Source organism: Canis lupus, chromosome 16, assembly GCF_011100685.1.
Source record: "Canis lupus familiaris isolate Mischka breed German Shepherd chromosome 16, alternate assembly UU_Cfam_GSD_1.0, whole genome shotgun sequence".
NCBI lineage: Eukaryota > Metazoa > Chordata > Mammalia > Carnivora > Canidae > Canis > Canis lupus.
Window position 1 is genome coordinate 39,807,876 of NC_049237.1, and position 20,985 is coordinate 39,828,860.

Sequence of the window (20,985 nt, forward strand, 5' to 3'; positions counted from 1 at the left end):
TGACAATATTATTCTCCTCCCCAGAATTATTGTAAGCTCATCATCATCATCATGATTTACTGAGCCTTCCTTCTTTGGGGTATATTTCATGTACTTATTCCTTATAATAATAATGAAAAGAAATTTGTATCATCCTCTTTTTATAAATAAGGAAATTAAGATTCAGCAAATACAGTTTACTCAGCTCACACAGCTAGAAAATGACTAACTAGAACTTGATCCCATGTGTCTGACTTCAAGGTCGGTATTCTTTCCATGATGCTGGGCTTTTCTAAATCTGGGCACGTATCTCATACATTGGATGTTTAAACCAGTGGATGTAGTGAGCCATTATGACTGCAAATAAATGCCTAAGAATATTTATATGGTACATATAAATGTTAAATACTTGAACAGATCAATTTTCTTGTATCCTGTGCTACATCATGCAGATTTTGTATTTCTGCTTTGAATCCTTGGAAGCTAATTACCTTGGCATAGCAGAAAATATTCTAACATTCACAAACACATACTTGAGAAGGAAATCTTGGCAAGTATGCATGTTCCCCAATGGCAGCCTTTTAGAAGTCAGTAACAGGCTGCAGAGAACAGACATATTTTCAAACAATATGTTTTAAAGCTCTACTCTGATGATAAAATGTTGACTTAAGAAAAGCTCCTCTTGAAACTTTTCTCCTTCTGTTTTTCATTAATATAGAAAATACAAACTGTGGTCTTTTCCTTAGCTGTTGATAGCTTGTGGAAACTAATTTAACTCTTCTTTACCATATTCTGCCTAACAGCCACCACTACCACAAAATTTCACTCTACTTAAGAAAGGCTAGTTTGAAGTGAAAAAATTGTCTTATTCATTTCTAATCTTCTCCATTTCTTAAGATATCCTTATAAAGTTAAGAGGCTACCCAAAATGCTAATCCATTTATTCAGATTCTGACATTTGTCTGTATAAAAGAACTGGCATCCCATTTTCCTTTGGGAAAGAGAATGTTTTTTATTAATTTTTGGCAAAATATCTGATTTGTGGAGACTGATGAAAGCCTCAGATTGCACAGAAAAGGAAGGTTTCTAAAATAAAAATAGAGCAGAGCACTTCTGTAGTACCAAAAATTGTATACAAAATGAGAATAAGAAAGTTTGTTAAAGAAGCTCTATCCACATACCCATTTCTTAGTAAAGAGCAAATCTGTATATAGTTAGCAGTTGTATATTGAACTTATATAAAAGTACCTCCCAAGGGATTACTGAGTGTTACATCCTTAGTTCTATAAACTGTATTCTGTGGCTGTGTTGGTTTTTTTTTTTTTTGTCTTTTTCATTATTCATATTTTTGTATATCACTCACAGATAGGCTGAGAATGTAGTGTTTGCTGACAAGAGGAAGAGAAAACTGTTCATAGTGCTTTACGGTAGGATAGAGACAAAGTTTGCAATTTCCTTATATAGAAGAAGATGGGTGAATATTTAAATAGTAGAGCTTCCTGATTCTGAGTTAAAAAAAATAGATAAAGAGTATTCATAAGTTCACCTGGTCTTGAAAAAAATGCTATTAATTTCTATTTATCTGTGATGATGATTGTTTATAGAGCTGAATAAGCATTGATTCTGGTTTTATTCAATTTTTCCCTTCCTCTACCTCCTAAAGAAAAAGGATGATAATGAGCTTCCACATAACGTGTTTTATGATGAGTTTAAAGTAGAATGGGTAAAATATTGAACTACACTGGTATATAACTTTAAGGAGTGTAATATAAATATGTAGTTTATGGTATTCAGAAATAAATGTTGATCTTGGAATACCAAAATGAGTTAAAATGTTATGTTTTGTAGCCCTTAGCACAGATCTTCATGGCAACCTAAAGCTCTTCATAGATGGCTGTAGTTTCAAAGTGGAAATATAAGTGTGATGAGTAGTTATATTCATTTCACATGCAAAGAAAAACATCCTAAGAATCTGCAATTAAAAACATGAAAGATAAACATCATCTTAAAAATCTAATAACCCAAACTTTATTATCATAGTAAATCTTAGTAGGACAGAAGCTGTTTTCTGCCTTTTAACACTGATAATCTGTATTGTAAGATGATTCACATACCTTCTGCCTCAAAGAAATTGTATCAATTTAATTATGTGAGTTTTGTGAAAAACTTAAGCTTGATATTAATATAAATTATTACATAATTTTCACATTCCTGAAGGGTTCTTTGGCATTTGCACATTGTATTGTATCAGTACAAGTGTATTTCTTATGACTATTCAAAACTGCAAGGCAGCTCTGACTTCAGAATGAACGCTTTTACAAATTTATTTGAACTAAATTATGTAACTTTTAATATTAGACAGGTACTATCTCTGTGGTTTATTTTGCCCCTCCTTGCTCACACATGTGATTCTCTCTTGTTACTCTGGTCGTTATTCATTATGCTACCTGTTTATTAAGTTTAGAAGTCATTAAATTATTTGTAGTATGACATTTTAAATACATGGACTATAGAAAGGGTTATGTAAAACATATTTAGGATATTTAGTCTTTCTATTAAGTAGGTACTGTTGACCTTGAACAAATCAGGTTTGAATTGTGTGGGTCCATTTATATACAGATTATTTTCGATAAATAACAGTTTAACTAAATAGCTAGACTAAGGTATTTTCTCTTCCTCATGATGTTCATCATCTTTTCTTCTAGCTTAACTTTAAGAATAAGTATATAATAGGGACACCTGTGTGGCGCAGTTGGTTGGGTGCCTGACTCTTGATTTCAGCTCAGGTCATGATCTCAGAGTTGTGAGATGGAGACTGCTTAAGATTCTTTCTCTGCCCTTCACTTCTCCCCCCCAACCCCTGCCTTAAAGGGATTTAATTAATTATTTGAGAGAAATATGTGAGCAAGGAGGGGTAAGAGGAAGGAGAGAGAGAGGAAGAGAGAATCTCAAGCAGACTCTGCACTGAGCATAGAGCCCTACATAGGGAGCGATCTCACAACCCTGAGATCATGACCTGAGCTGAAATCAAGAGTCAGATGCTTAACCAACTGAGCCACCCAGACACCTTTCTTTTTTAGTGTGGTCTAGTGTGGTCTTTTTTAGTGTGGTCTAGTGTGGTCTTTATCTGGTTTTGGTATCAGGGTAATACCTGCCTCACGGAATGACTTTAGAAATTTTCTGTAATTTTTATAATAGTTTGAGAAGAATGGGTATTAATTCTTCTTGAAATATTTGGTAGAATTCACCTGTGTAGTCATCTGGTCCTGGACTTTTTTTTTTTTTAATTGGGGCTTTCCTATTCTTATTTTCAGTTTTGGTAGTTTCTAGGAATTTATCCATTTCTTCCAGGTTGTCCAAGTTGTTGGCAGATAGTTTTTCATAATATTCTTTTATATTTGTATGTATTTATGTAGTGTTGGTTGTTTCTCCTCTATCATTTGTGATTTTATTTATTTAGATCCTTTCTTTTTGGTAAGTCTGGCTGAAGGTTTATCAATTTTATTAATTTTTATTGTTCATATATTTGGGTGCTCTGAGATTGGGAGCATAATATTTAGAATTAACCATATCCTCTTGTTGTATTATCCCTTTATTATGATACAGTGTCATTCTTTATCTTCTTTTTATAGTCATTGTCACTTTAGTGTATTTTGTTTGATACAAGTATTCATACTCCAACTTTCTTTTAACATCCATTTGTATCGTAAATGTTTCTCCATCCCCTCACTTGCAATCTGTAGGTGTCTTTAGGTCCAAAATGAATCTCTTATAGGTAGCATAGAGATGGGTCTTGGATCTATTTTGGATGGTCTTTGGATCCATTTTCCAATCCATTTTGACACCCTGTGTTTTTTTAATTTTTAGTCCATTAAAGTAACTAATGATAGATATGTATTTAGTATTCATATATATATATATATATATTTTTTTTTTTGTCATTTCTGGAGATTTCTCTCATCCTTTCTTGTCTTTGTCGCTTTTGGTCTTTCCAGCCAGAGTCCCCTTTAATGTAACTTGCAGGGTGATATAATGGAAATGAACTCCTTTAGTTTTTGTTTGGGAAACTCCTTATCTCTCCTTCTATTCTGAATAATAGCCCTACTGGATAGTGTATTCTTGGCTAAGGATTTTTCCCATTAGGATGTTGATTATATGCAGGCCAGAAGGGAGAGGCATGAAATATCCATTGATAAATCTTCAGCTAGCTTTATGGGTCTTCCCTTAAAAGTTAAGGACTTCTTTTGTCTCTTTGCTTTTAAGATTTGTTCTTTATCAGTATGTCTTGGTGTAGGCCTGCATTTGGTGATTTTGGTGGGGAATTCTCTGTGCCTCTTGGATCTGGATATCTTTTTCCTTCCCCAGATTGGGGAAATATTCTACTCCCTTTTCTCTCTCTTCTTCTTCTAGGATTCCTATAATATGAATATTATTTCATGTAATGGAGTCCCTGAGTTCCTTCATGTTCCATAATTATTCTTTCTCTCGTTTGTTTAGCTTCATTTTCTCTTCTACATCACTAATTTGCTCCTCTGCTGCTTCTAGCCTGCTGTTCATTGCATCAAATCTGTTTCTAGTCTCATTCATTGTATTCTTCATCTTTTCATCTTTGATGGATTCTTTTTTTTTTACGTTTTTTTTTTTTTGGGGGGGGTATTTATTTATTTATTTATTCATGATAGACACAGAGAGAGAGAGAGAGAAAGGCAGAGACACAGGAGGAGGGAGAAGCAGGCTCCGGGCCGGGAGCCTGATGTGGGACTCGATCCCGGGACTCCAGGATCACACCCTGGGCCAAAGGCAGGTGCTAAACCACTGAGCCACCCAGGGATCCCCTGATGGATTCTTTTATAACTGATTTATCTCTGTGGTGGTAAGGGTCTCCCTGATGTCTTCTTTTCTCAAGCCCAGTGAATATCCTTAGGATATTGCTTTAAATTTTCCATCAGACCTGTTACTTCTATCTCTGGCAATGGCTTTATCTTATTCTTTCATTTAGGATGAATTCTCAAAGCCACATAGTGATAAATTATTCTAATGGCTGAAGTGACACATGATTTTTTAAATTTAGTTTCATCATTATTTTTTAAAATGCAGTATTCTGCTACTCTTTGATTTATATATCTAACATTGCACCCTGTTTTTCAGTGTATAGTCTTTGCTATGACTTCTGGCCAGATGTGGAATCATATCCGTGGACCTCCATATGCTCATAAGAACCCACACAATGGACAAGTGGTAAGTGCATGTTCTAAGCATTCATATTTTGAACTTTAATCCTATGTATTTTTACATAATCTTCACACATAACATGGGGCCCGAATTTAGGACTCTGAGATTGAGAGTCATATACTCTACTGACTGAGCCAGTCAAGCACCCTTTTAATCGTGTTTACGTTTATAAATAAAATCTTTTCTCATTAAATACTACACATAATTTCTGATTCTTATATAAAGTTTTGTCCTTTCTCTTCTAATACCTCTGCTATATGCATACACACATGCACATATATACAATATATTTTTTTAGGGTGAGGACTGCTTTACTCTTTAAGAAAATTAGTGTACCTACCTTATCAAATAGACATTCGTAACCTAGGTTTTTCACCTTTACTTATTGCTATGGCAATAATATGTAATGCTAGATTAGGAAATAGGAACAGTTTGTAGTTGGTTTTCCATCAATGGTAAATTTAGTTAAGAAGAGGTTAATTAAAACATCATTAAGAACCCTGGCAGTTGGGTTGATCCCTGGGTGGCTCAGTGGTTTAGCGCCTGCCTTCGGCCCAGGGCATGATCCTGGAGTCCCAGGATCAAGTCCCACATCGGGCTCCCTGCATGGAGCCTGCTACTCCCTCTGCCTGTGTCGCTGCCTCTCTCTCTCTCTGTGTCTCTCATGAATAAATAAAAAAAATCTTGAAAAAAAAAAAAAAAAAGCACTGGCAGTCATTATATTAGAATGCTAAGAAGTATTTGCCACAAATTAAAAGTGAAATTTATGTGCAGTTAAATTAGTAACAAAGTTCACATTAGTAACTGCTACTGAATTTACTTATTTTGTTACTTTAGGTTTTGGTGAAATTGATCTATTAAATATATCAACTTGGAAAAAAACAGATCAGCTGTTTTTGAGCCTTTATATTTATTAGGTTGGTGAAGATTAACTGTTTAAACTTTTTCATTTGGAAAACATACAGATATTGAGAAAATAATGTAATGACGGCCCTCGTGTACTGGTTACCAAACAATTACTAGCTCATAACCATTACTTGTTTCATTTATTCTTCTACTCAGTTCTCTTTACCTTTTGTCAGATGCTTCTAAAGTAAGTGTTCAATATCATTTCATTTCATACATAGATACTTTAGTAGGTATTCCTAAAAGACAAGGTCTTTGAAAATCATAACTATGTTACTACAATCACCTAGAATAATAAATTCTTAATTTTTAAAAAATAAATTCTTAATTCCTAAAACTGTAGTTCTGAATGAAATTTTCATCTAGCAAACATAATGTTATAAATTATCTGTAACTCTGTAAATATAGATTATAACATAAGTTTGAGGTTATTCTTCATTGCTTAAAGAGCTTCAAATATCTTTATTATTAAAGCTAACAAGTTACTTATTTCTTCTTCCTATGCTGTGACTTTCTTTGAACTTCTTTGTGAATTCTGTACATTGGGAAATAATTCACATTCATTGCCCATTTCCTGACTGCCAAATCAGGTTTTAAGGACTGGTTGCTAGTTGCCAGAGTTAGGTAATGATCAGTTTGGTCTCAAATCTTTGTGAACATTTTCAGATTTCTCTTTGGATGATCAGCTGCTATAGTCATGTAGACATGGGTTTTGTCATTTGTATATATTTTTGAGATCTTTCACGGCTTAGAGGGGTAATTGAGTGTTTTTAGTATTCACATTGAATTATAGGAAAATAATGGGAAATAATTATCATGCCTGTCTTTCCAACAGCCCAACTAGAAAATGTTGTCTTTTCCTCTCCTCCTGATACCCAAACTCTCCCCCTTTCCCATTTTATTTTTTCTTTACAGCACTATCTAACCTACTTATTTTGCATTATTTTGGTCTGTCTTTTATCATGACATCAGTAAAACCTAAAAAGTCATGGTGTCAGATGCTTATCAGTTGTTGTCACTCACTGATCTTTTCTTGTTAAATAAGGTCCTGACGGAAAGATTTGATCCACTATTATGTTTCTGTTACTTAAAAGTGTAAATTTAGAAAATCTTATAAATTTTTCATTACTGTCTTTTAATATTCTTTTAAAAGAATATTCCTTAGGTAGAAAAAGCATTAAGTATTGCTTTTTATTATTGTTTGGTTTGTTAAAGTATGTGGAAAATTAATCAACATTCTTATGAAATGTGTTAATTTGTATAGAGGAAGAAAAAATAGTTTTTCTCTTGAGTTTTTGGCTAAGAGAAAAACAAATTCCTTAACATGTATATTTCCTGTATACAAGGGAGATATTCAGGGAAAGAATCAGTATCACTCAGAGGTGACTTAGAGTTCAAGCTCAAATATCATCTTCAGCTAAAAGTAGAAAAAAATGTGTGGAGGGGAGGCCACTTAAAGTGGAAGTGGCCAGAAAAAGCAAAGTAAGTAAAAGTAAGATTTATTGTACAGAATTAAGTCACAGGTGACTTCCTTCTGTTGATAAGGGTCTAAAGTTATATGTAGGAATTTACCTTTGTCCTTCCTGATACAGGGTGGAGAAGGGACACCTTCATAAATTTATATGCTGCTTTTAGGCAGTTTGGGGAAGCCAGAGAGCTTTTCTTGTACCTGCTTTTTCTCAACTGATTTCAGTTCAAAATCCTTACAGGAAAGTGGTGAATTTTGAAGTGTCCTGTTCTGCCACTCTTCGTGTTTACTGTAATCTCTACTATCTACTGCTTTTCTAAATCATCTAATCTCCTAACATGTAGTTTACTTCAGAGTAAGCTCCTACAGCTCACACCAGTGACAGTAACTGACAGTGGATATGACCTTTTGTTTACTGAATACATGTGAGGCAGTAGACTTCAGAGCGGATAGTTTAGGCTCTCAGATCCTAAAACGTAACATATAATAATATGTATGGACCTGAGTTACTAGTTTACAATCCCAAATAGCTCTTCCATTTCCTGACCATTATGATATTTCGTTTCAAACTGTTAATTCTACTATCTTGCAAAGAAACTCATTGTTAACCTATTTTTATTGTTACTTGCTTCCTAAAAGTATCGTTTATTTTGCTGCTTCCAATCCTGGAATGTCCTCTGTACCTACCAAATTGTCCCCATCCTTCAAATCTCACCTTATTTTGCCATCCTGCTGAGATGTGTTACTTCTTAATTACATTGGAGGTGCCCCCTACATCCCTTTACATATTTATTAATACGTAGTTAGCCCATTTATGTATCTGGGTTTTTTTAGTATAATAATTCTTTAATGTTTCATATATTCCATTTTAGTCAAGTCCTTAAACATATGGAGTTTCGCTGAAGCTATTTTTCAACTTTACAACTTTCATTTAGCTGGTCCTCAGTACATGTTTTATTAAATGATTATATGGACTTATGCTAGAAGATTTTTGTTTCTTAAATTGGCTTATCTTAATTCTCCTTTTAATTTTCTCACTAGTCAGAAGAATAATAGGATTAACCAGTCACTGTCAATTCAGCATAAACCAGTTACTCACCTTAATGTGACAGGAGCATTTATTTTAAAGTTCAGATTGAAGAGAGATTTTCTTTATTTAGACAATTATTTATCTTATTCCACATTTTTATATTACTATTTTTCAGGTAGTGATTGGCATGGCACTTAGGAAAAGGTACTCTGATGGCCCAGAGAAACCCATTAGGAGAATTTTCTGTATTTTTAAAGGGAAAAGCATTTCCTTCATACATACATCTTTTAACCTCTTTAATTTTCAGCAACTTAATAAAAAGTTATAGAAATGATGAAATTTAAATCTATAGCCAGGTATTTTAAAAGTTAAATTTTATCCCAACTCTTTACTCCCTTGAATTTTATAAAGATATAAAGGTCTTGGAAATTCAGGAGCTTCTTGCTATAGCAACAACTGCATGAGTATACTCTTGGCAACAGAGATGTGGATACAGTTTTAGTTTATATAAGAGTTTATATAGTTTATATAAGCATATCGCTATATGCTTAGCGATATAGACAAAGCCTTTAATCTGTCTATTAATGCACTGTGAAAAGGGGCAGCAAAATGTTGCCCATTAGTAGATAGCTTTTTTCTTGTTTTGTGTTTTAACATATTCCAACAAAATTTCTCTTCCTGCCTTTTTATATGCATAATGTCAACATACACTGAAATAGGAAATTACGGTTTAACTTTTGTTTTAATGAATTGATTTACATAATAATGTGTTTTCATATTACTGAAACTAAATAGAAGATTAACTTTGCTTTACAAAATGAAATGGTTACTCGTACAGAACTTTAAATAATGATTGTTCATTACAATGATAATAGTAAATGTTTTTCTTTATAATAGATGTGTTTAAATTTCAAGATATAACTTGAAAATTAGTACTATCCTTCTTTGGTATTTTCTTCATATTTTAACTTGCATTTATTTCTAAAGGGAAATTGCCATGTAGGATTTGTTTTTGAGAATAATTACAATGAGGCTATTTGCCTCTTTCAGTGGTATGGAATATCTTCTGAATATATAAAGGAATTTTATAACTTGATATTAATTCTTGATGACCAATGTACAAGTAAATACATTGGAGTAAGGTATATAAGACAGTACTTTTTATTGTTTTTACATTTTAGAGACTTATTTGTAGGTAACTATTATACACAAAGATCAGCTAATCGAGTTGTAATTTTTGCTAAATTACATAAATATGCTTTACTTCAGTCTGTGTTAAATGTTTTGAGGAATTTGTGTTAAAATTATGAAGAATTACTTATGTCAGCGTTATGTTAAAGTGAACTAACTTAGTAAATACTTGATTGCATTATGAAGGTCTCTGATTTCCGAAATATTTTTTTTCCTTTTCTCTGAAGTTGTGATTAGTTCTTTTGTGCCAAATATTACATAATTAGTTGCCATTTCTCCTGTTTAAATAAGTTTTTAATAGAACTTGGCTTTATAAGATCCGGTTTTATATTTCTTACCCATAAAAACCCCATTAGTTATAAAAAGGCTTAATTTTATTTTTTCTTCAGATGAATTTTCATTTTCAGCATTGATATTAGATACAGGACAGTATTATCACTTATCAAATTATACTTTAGGAAATTCAAGTGTGTAAGAATAGTGAGACAATCTTGAAAGAGAAGTATAGAGCTAAATAACTTTAGGTCACTGGATTTCAAAACTTATATTAAAGCTGCATTAATTGTGATAACTCATTCTGTTAAATTGGTGTATTTGTCCTTAAAACATATGCATGCATTTATGACAATAGTGATACCAAAATGCAGTGTGGAACCAGGGCCTTTTTAGTAAGTGGTGCTAGAGTCATTAAGGTTCATTTTTCCCATGTAACTTTTTAACAGTTGTCACATGCCATAAATATAAGTTCCATACGGATTATAGAGATAGCTATGAATGGAAAACATGCTACATTGTAATACATTATAATTAGGAACTTTTATCATCAGAATGTTAAATGGTAAGTCACGGAGTAGAGAAAATATTTGTAGTACATATGTCCTCACAAGAACTTGAACCCAGAATATATAAAGAACAAACACACAACTCAGTGGCAAAAATTTTGGAAAGACTTGATCATACTTTTTATCAAAAGAGGCTGTATGAATGGCCACTATACAAATGAAAAGGATTTCAACCTAAGTAAATTGAAGTTAAAACAGTAAGGTGCTATAGTACATTCACCATAATGATTAAAATCCGTAACACTGATACCATGCAGTTTCAGTACCTAGAATATGAATTTGTTCAAACAATTTAAAAGGTACAACAAGTATTAATCATGATCCTGAAATTTTTCATGAATATATATTCAAGAGAAATGCATACATATGAGTACCAAATGCAGTGTACAAAAATAGCATTTATCATTTTTAAAAATTTAGTTTGCCAACATATACTAAGTACATCATCTGTTTCAGATGTAGTTTTCAATAATCTATCGTGTATAACACCCAGTGCTCATCACATAATGTGCCCTCTTTAATGCCCATCACCCAGTTACCCCATCCCCCCACTCACGTCCCAGCAGCCTTCAGTTTGTTTTCCAGAGTTAAGAGTCTCTTATGGTTTGTCTTCCTCTCTGATTTTTCCCATTCAGTTTCCCCTCCTTCCATTATGGTCCCTTGTGCTTTTTCTTATATTGCGCATACAAGTGAAACCATGTGATAATTATCCTTCTCCAGTAGACTTATTTCACTTACCATAATACCCTACATCCACATTAATGTTAATGGTAGGTATTCATCCTTTTTGATGGCAGAGTAATATTCTACTCTATCCATTCATCTGTTGAAGGACATTGTGGCTCCTTCCACAGTTTGACTATTGTGGGCATTGCTGCTATGAACATTGGGGTGCAGATGTCCGTTCATTTCACTACATCTGTATCTTTAGGGCAAATACCCAGTAGAATACCATTATTCTTAATAGCCCTAGAGTAGCAACAACCTAAATATCTCTCAATAAAATGATTAAATAAGTAATAGTGGAATATATATAACTACAAAAAAAAGAACAAATCTCAAAAATATAAAGTGAAGGAAGCCTGGCACAATATTAGGCAGAACTAAAAGGTATAGTAAATGTCAGAAAAGTGGTACCTTTGAGCTGTGTGGATTGTAACCTTCTAGATATCCTATTTCTTCATTTAGGTGATAGATACACAGATACTCTCAGTTTGTGAAATTCACCATAATTGTAAACTTGTGAAATATGAACTTTCTGGGTTCATGCTGTACTTCTATAAACATTTTTTCTATACTCTGAAAGCTGTATGACATTGATAAAAGAAATTGAAGATAAATGGAAATATATATCATGAGTCAGAAGAATTAATGTTAAGATGTGCATACTACCCAAAACAATCTATAGCTTCAGTGCAATCCCTATCAAAATATCAATGGCATTTTCCACAAAAGTAGAACAAAGAAATCTAAAATTTGTATAGAACCACAAAAGATATGGAATAACCAGTCATTTTGAGAAGACAAAGCTGGTGATGTCAAGAGCCCTGACTTCAAACTATACTATGAAGCTATGGTAATCAAAACAGTATAGTACTGCACAAAAATACATAGGTCCAAAAAAAAAAAATACATAGGTCAGTGGAGCAGCTTAGAGAGGCCAAAAATAATTGACCATATAAACATGAGTTTAATCTTTGACAAAGGAGGCAAGAATATACAATGGGAAAAAGATGGTCTCTTCAATACATGGTGTTGGGAAGATTGCACAGTTAATGTGCAAAAGTAGGAAACTGGACCAGTTTCTTACAACATACACAAAACAAACTCAAAAGAGATTTAAGACTTCGATACAAGTCCAGAAAGTAAAATTCTTAAAAGGTAACATAGTATTTGACATTTGTCTAAGCAATATTGTTTTTGGATCAGTTTCAAAAAGACAAAAATCAACAAATGGGGAGTACATCAAGCAAAAAATTTTACAGGGAAGGAAATCATTAAAAAATGAAAAGGCAGGCAGCCCCGAAGGCTCAGTGGTTTAGCGCCTGCCTTCGGTCCAGGGCGTGATCCTGGAGACCTGGGATTGAGTCCCACGTCGGGCTCCCTGCATGGAGCCTGCTTCTCCCTCTGCTTGTGTCTCTGTTTTTCATGAATAAGTAAATAGAATCTTAAAAAAAAAAAAAAATGAAAAGGCAACCTACTGAATGGAAGATATTTATAAGTGATATATTTAATAAGGGGTTAATATCCAAAATATATAGAAAACTCCTACAACTCAGTATTAAAAAAAAAAAAAATTTAAAACATGGGCAGAAGACCTGAATAGACGACATTTCTTCAAAGAATACATACAGATGACCAACAGGCACATGAAGAGATGTTCAAAATCACTACTTATCAGTTAATGCAAATCAAAATCACAATGAAATATCACCTCACACATGTCAGAATGGATAATATCAAAAAGATGTAAGATTAGCAGGAGGAAAAGGAATCCTCATGCGTGGTTGATGGGAAAGCCAAATGACACCACTGTGAAAAACATGTTTCTCAAAAACATAGAACTATGTGATCCAGAAATTGCACTTCCGGGTATGTAACCAAAGAAAAAGAAAACACTAATTTGAAGATATATGCACCCCTATATTTATTGCAGCAGTATTTACAAGAGTCAAGATACAGAGGCAATGTAAGTGTTCATTATTAGGTTGAATAGATGAAGATATGATGTGTGTGCACACACAATAATATTAGCCATAAAAAATGAAATCTTGTCATTTGAGGCAACAAGGATGGACCTAGAGGATATCATGCTAAGTGAAACAAGTCAGAGAAAGACAAGTACTATATATCTATATCCATATCCATAATCTTAAATACAAATTAAAGCAGATACAGACTCAGAATAAACTGATGGTTGTCAGAAGGGAGAGGTGAGGGTTGGGAAATGAGTGGAATAGAGGTTGACACTAATTATAAAATAAGCAGAACGCATAGGACATAGTTAATATTTTAACAATTTTGTATGGTGACAGATATGGCTTGTTTATTATGGTGATCACTTCATAATGTTAATGGGGAATCAAAATATTAGAAAACATAAAGGCTTTAAATACATCCTTAAAAATTTCATGCTTTAGAAGCTAATAATTCTGAGTTCAACCCTACCACCTATTTTTTTGTAGATGAATTTGTCTAATGTAAAGGGCCGGTGGCCCAGGAGTAAATGAGATAATTATTATTCTCTAAATTCTTTTCCTCTTTAGATGTTTGGTAAACACTGCATCTGATATTTTCCATGTAGAAATTAGTAATACTTATTCAATGATAATTTTAATTCAAAGCCTTTCAAACTTACTTTTGCCTTCATTCATCTTACATAGTTACTAGACACATACTAGAAGTACTGGCATAAAGTACTTTCGATGCACATTATCTTAGAGATACTGAGTAAGAATACTGTGAGGTCAGAGAGCAGTTATTTTATGAATAAGGAAAAGTAATATTTCAAGGTGAATGAATATAGCCAGAATTAGAATGGTGGGTCTTGTAACATGATAAAGTCATTCATGGACTAAGTTGATGATAATTAGACCATTATTTTAAATATATATATATGTCTAAATTTATACTTAGTAACAGTGGCTAATGTTTAAAATTTTGCCTGAAATGCTAAGAAATCTAAGTCCTGTGAATCAGAGATAATGCCTATTTTCTGCCTAAAGATTGCCTAATTAAATATGAGTGAAAGGTCCTGAAGCCTCGGTAGTCTTACAAACATAATCCTTCTAAACATGACCAAGACCTAATAAAATTTAAAGATACACACATTTTAGGAATGTTTAGGATATATATATACCTTAGATCATAGCTCCCAACATATATAAATGTATTCTTTTTGTTTTAATTTCCCAAGTTTTGGCTTTAAGCTGCTGCCTGAAGATTGTCATGGGTTTATCATATAAAATCCAAAATATTTCACTGCATTACAGCTAGTTCAACGGTGAATGAAACTAAGAGCTGTGTTCTCTGTGCACATGCAAAAACATTATATGTGTCTCTGGTGGAGATACACACACACACACACACACACACACACACACACATATATGGCTAGGTGTCATCCTAAAATGTATCATTTGCTTCCAGGCTGTTTTTCTCTACTATCTGATTCTTCTAATTATTTTTTGAAAATACAGGCTGTTAACAGATCTACATGAAAAGCCATAGTTCTTTCTGTATAATACGAATAGGTAATGTTTCAGAAGCATAAGCTTCACACCCAGTATTATTTCTCCCACACTTGATAAATTTGGAATCCTGTAATATTAGATAAGTGTTATCAGGAATTTTCTTGATTTGTAAAATTCCAGTATAGGTATAAATAATTTCTGTTTCACTGCTACATTAAGCTTTACTGCCTTTATATGTGGCCTGTCTTTCATTTAGTAGTGAATGGATGTTTAGGATGAATTTGCCCCCACCCTCAAGGGACTTTTGGTAGTTTCTAGATACAGTTTTGGTTCTCACAGCTGTAGGAGCATCTGCCTACTTCTGGCAGCTAGTGATAGAAGCCAGAGATACTGGGAAGCATCTTACAATGCAAAGGACAGTTCAAAACAATGACTCATCTGGTCCCCAATGTCAGAATGTTAAAAGAAACAGCCCTGTTTTAGAGCTACAGAAACCTTACATGTAATTTTGTCTTCTCAGATGTTTTGCAGTCAAGAAAATTCCACTTAGCATTTATACTCAAGGTTGACTCTCTTAAAAAAAAAAAAAGTAAATAAATTGAAGCAACCAGTGCTTAGGATCAACTGCCCTATAATTTGATGTTTAGGATGGTTGTAAATACTGAAAGCTATCAGTAATATATTGATATCTTTTTGATATAATAGCTTTAATATGCCTTAGTAAACATAATTTAATGTTTGACATTTTATATGCTTAAAAAGAGCTATTTACATAAGAGAAAGTGAAGACAACTCTTAATGAAGACAACTCTTAAACCCTTAGACTCAGTTTTATGCCTTTGTTCTCAAGAAAAAAAAAAAAAAAAAAAAAACGGAGTTGAATTTTTCCCAAACTCTGCCTCTTACTGATTATATTATCATTAGGGGGAAATTACTTAGTCTCTTTGTTCTTCCGTAAAATAAGCCTGATCCTGCTTTTCTAATAATTCTTTAATTCTTTATAAAATAAAATATGATAATGTATAAGCAGTGAAAGTGGAAAACACTCGGTCCTAGTTTGGATTCTTCCCAAGTCAGTCTCAAAAGCAGTAATTCAGGAGAGCGTATGTACATATTTATGAATATCTAGTCTGTTTATAAGTTTTAGCAATTCTTATATAGATGGACAAATCATTTTTTTCCGTTATAGAAGATTTGTTATTGATGCTCTATCAACAGGGTTTGTGATTTGAATTGTATTTTCCAGTGTGTTGCAGTCCTCTTTGCTATGAACCCCTACTGCCTTTTTCACCCTAAAATCAACAGTATACACTTAGGGAGATACTGGTGAGAATGGCACATTGTTTGTGGCCATCAGTAGAATCTATATATAATGGGTCCATTTTTCAGCTCCAAACTTCTGTTTCTAGCTTTAATAGTCCAATATTTTAACTGGACCAAGCTAATCGGATCAGACACAACTTAATAAAAGACTGTGGGATATGTTGTTGGGTCTCCATTTAGCTGTTTGTAAAATTAAACATTTGTAATATTGGTGACTATTCATATTTTTATATATTGTGGATTAAAACATGTCTACAAGATCTAAAAATGCTATTAGAATGGGTTTCACTGCATTGAACTTAAATGTGAATACAGAGTGTAAGGACACATAATAATGCACACAGTATGATGCTGTGCTGATTTGCAAGTTTGTTTGTTTGTCACTATTAAGATGCTATGTAATGGCACAAGCCAAGTACTAATGGTCCACTTAACAGCATGAAAGTCATCACAAAAGCAGTTATTACTGTGTAGCTAAAGAGGAACTATACAACTAACTGTATGGTTACATGGAACATAAAGACATTTTCTGTTAAAAAAAAATCATCCTTAACAAAATGCATTCAGTGAAATAAATCTCTACTTAGATCATAGCTCCCAACATATATAAATGTAGTATTCTTTTCGTTTTAATTTCCCAAGATTTGGCTTTTAGCTGCTGCCTGGGGATTGCTATGGGTTAACATACAAAATCTAAAATATTTCACTGTATTAAAGCTAGTTCAACAGTGAATGAAACTAAGAGCTGTGTTCTCTGTGCACAGGCAAAAACATTGTATTGCAAAAATGGCATGCTGCTTAATACAGAATTTATCATAATGAAGCACTTTTTCTGTGTCTCAGGCAGCCATAATGTCTTACACTTTCTTCAATTCCTTTATACTTTTATGCCTCAGGGATTTTGCATGTGTTAGCTTTTTTAGCTATATTTTAGCCATAAGTTGGAAACTGTATAGGCTTAAGTATAGTTATTTTGAATGCAAATATTTACAGAGTGTTCTGTAGTTTACTGTAATCTACATACCTCCACCAGAGACAATGTCAGCATGCAACTAATTTTTTTTGCAACTAAATTAAAAAACATTTAGATAATCATCATTGATAAATTGAAGATATGAAGAAACTTTACAATAGAGTTTGGGATTGGGATTCTGCTCTTTCATTTATTCATGTTTTTGTTTTTCCATCTAGTAAACATTTCCTGAGAGCCCATTAAATGCTAGGTATTCTATTTGCCTTAGTAGTGTCAATACATCATGAAGCTCATAGACCAAGCAGAGAGAGATAGTATCATATGGGTTTGCCTAAAATCTCCATTACTAAAGCTTCCCCTACTATTGTATTGCATGGTATTAGAAACTGGAATTGCTTTCTAGGTTTGCCTCAATACTGTGGTCACTTTGTTGCTATGACACCGAATCTTATTTCTTGGAAGTTTCGCCTTACATCTTAAGTTTTTTTGTGTCTAGTTGGGCTTACATAAAACTCCTTGCCTTCAGCATCTGCTGCTGTTGCTCTCTTCCTTCACAATCATCATATGCACTCTTAATCCTAAACGCTGACTGACCTTGATTACCAGACTCTGGAACCAACCCAGACTATGCCTACTCTTAGATGTTGCTACTTGCGATCCTGGCAAATTAACAAGGACCTTGTGATTTGTATCCTTACCTCTAATCAAAGCATTTCACATGACAGTATAAATAAGTAATTGAATAGATGAATAAATCCTTCTTTGCAAAAAGGAACTCAAGGTATATTTTTAGCCTATCAAAAATGTTTATTTAAAAAAATTGTTTTCCCTAAGTTTTGTATTATGTAATGAAGACCTTGAAAGCACATACAAAGGATTATAGAACTACAAAATAAGAATGTGTTTTCTTATTCTGGGAATCCAGAATAAATGCAATATCAGAGGAGAAAATAAACAGAAGACCATCCCTTCCACAGAAAAGGATACACTGCTTTCTAACTGGATCATATTGTTTAATTTTTTTCCAATTTTGGAAAATTATTTAGTGCGCTGGAAAGAGTAATACGGTCTTTAAAACCCAAGGAAATTATTCTCATCTTACCAATAAAACTGAATCAATTACATTAAGCTTATTTATAATAGGCATACACATTCTGGTTTGAAAAAAGCATTTTAAAGTTTTAACTTTGTAACTTCAAAATAAGATAATGTAAATGTCAATAACATAGTAATTCCTGTTTAATGTATGTTTTTTAAACACAATTTATGTTTTGATTCTCTAAAATGCTAATCAGTGATAAAAATTTACATTAAAAAAAAGATTAAGAACTATGAGAAAACAAGTATTAGGTTCAGTGAAATCTATTTTAGTTTTTATTTTTTTGTGAATTCTTTAAATACTACCAAATATGTCACAAATATTTATCAAAACAGAGAACCAAAATATATTACGTCACTTAAATATATTAAATAAAGGTCCCAGTAGGATATGGTCATGTTGTTAGACCAGATTATGCCTTAGTTTTTAAGTAAGTTTAAGACTTTAGAATAATTAACTCTAAAAGGAAGAAACAATGGGAAAGTTCTCCAGTGCTTATCTATTATTTTGGATAAGGCATGCTAAATATTTTAAAATAACAATGGATCTCTCTCAGATTTTGTTCTATATTTAGGCTACTAACGCTGCCTGTGTTTCCCTAGTTGTTTATAAAAATGTCAAGTTTTTAATTTAGTTGTTTTTTTGCTTCTTTTTAGGTTAACTTTAAAGACTAAGTGCTTTATTTTTTTTTTTTTTCACTTACTGGGAGATCATTGACTAATTGGGTAGAGAGAGGATTATGAAATTATTTTTTGCTCTATAACTATATTCTACTTAATACTTTTCCTATACAGGTTGTAATTGTTTATTATTATTTATTGAAATAGAGTTAATATAGACCATAAAATATTTTAAAACAACTTTGAAATATTGCCTCTACTTTAATGTATAATCTTTTATTTTATCCATGAGTGTAACTTTTTAAAAATTTTAAGCTTCATTTCTGAGTTTTATAATAAATATACTAACAGAGGCACTGCTGTGTTAATAATGTAAAAATGCTTTAATTCTTTCCCAAAGACATAATTACTGTGAATAGCAACATTTTATTTCTGCCAAGAAATGAAATTATTGTGACCTACCTCACAACTCAAGAATCTGTCAAAAGCTCTGAAAGTTAGGTAACATTAGTTTACTTTCACTAAAATAATGAAAAAAACAGGTTTTTGGTTTTTGGGTTTAGTTTTTTTTTTTTTTTTTTTTTTTACTACAGAAAGGAACATTATGAAATAAATCGTCACTCATTGTATATTGTATCTGAAATTTGGCTTGTAATTTATTTACTTATTAAATCTTTAAGTTACAGTTTCAGGCTCAAAATGTAAGCATTCTTTGGGAATGTTTTTCTAGTTATAGGAGATTGTGTCACACTACTGTGTTCTTTCTTTGAAGTACATACCTATTTAGGTTCAACTTAATTGGACATGTAAACTAATAACTATAATTTATTCTCATATACTTAAGCTTATAAGGGACCAAAAATGGTATATGCTTTTAAAAATTTTTAATAGCATACTCCCTATTTGTACAATCTTAAACATTTTTTTATGCTATCACTTTCTATTGTTCTTCAGGAGTCCTACAACTGTTCAATTTGTATCTCAAGCATCATATATAAAGCAGAGATGTCTGCATTATTATCATCAATCTCTATGGGATGGCATCTTAATTGTTTGGAACTATTAAATCTCAAAATAATATTTGCTATTAGGTAATTATAGTTTCTGACAGTTTATTTTTATAATACCATTTCCTCACTTCACATGAAAATGAAATTATTTCTATTCCTTTTTATTGTGATATGTCCTCAAGATATTCTTATGTTGTTTATATTTTAAGTTTTGATAAATAGAAATAATTGTTTTTCTCCATTTTGCTTATTGGTTAATATATTGAGTTTTGAAAGCATGGATGGTCTTCAACATATATTAAACAACTTGCAGCTTTATTATAATACACTAAATATAACTAGCAGTCACTTAAGTGTAATAACTCTTCAACGAGTTATTTACACTTCATTAGTGATTACTGAGCCATTACTAATGGCATTCTCATTTTAGAATGTTTTCATTTTCTCATTTTTCTCCTTACACTCTTTCCATTCACCACGGTTTTAGAAATTTTTAAACCTTTATACTGCTCTCTTTCACTATTTACTATTTCATTAATGCTAGTAAAAAGTTAGACAGCTATCCACAAATAAAACCAGTACTGCAAGAGGCTATATAGTCCACTGTTAGCAAGTGGAACAAAAAAACCTGAGAATAGTAGCACAACAAAAGAAGGAAGACTGCTTCATTTTGCATGCATCATCCCATGCTGGCATTATTCAGGACAAAGAAAGAACTTTCCCAGCTGGAAAAGATACTCATAGCCTAAGAGGGAAGAGGGAATGAGCAAAAAGCTTATTCAGCCTTTTGGTGTACTGTGCAGTGGTCCCTTCGATTTTACCCACCCAGACCAACAAAGCTGAGACATATAGAACCAGCTAGGATCAAGCAAGACAAGAGGCTGTTATTAGCTGACACTCAGCGGGAGAGATTGTGTTTCACAGAGATCTTTTTTGAGCACAAACTCAAAGGGTAAAGCCAATGGTGAAGCCAATGGCCAGGGTAGCCACCAAAGGCCTCCTGCAAATTTTTCCCTTTTTCACCCCACAGGTTTTCTTTTTTAGGTTTTGTTAAATAATCTCTACACCTAATATGGGGCTCTAACTCACAACCCTGCGATCAAGAGTGATAAGCTCTTC

General features: G+C 32.7%; 1 protein-coding gene across 4 annotated transcripts in view; it reads left to right on the top strand.

Moving 5' to 3' along the window:
* Nucleotides 1-20,985, top strand: part of TUSC3 (tumor suppressor candidate 3) — a 281,955-nt gene that overhangs the window by 189,524 nt on the left and 71,446 nt on the right. For all 4 annotated transcript variants that reach the window (XR_005371577.1, XM_038560234.1, XM_038560232.1 and 1 more), the window contains exon 6: nt 5,128-5,217. Coding sequence is in view for 3 of the 4 variants with exons in the window: in XM_038560234.1 (XP_038416162.1) it covers nt 5,128-5,217 (90 nt within the window). In the remaining variant the exon portion in view is untranslated. The remainder of the gene's footprint in view (nt 1-5,127; nt 5,218-20,985) is intronic.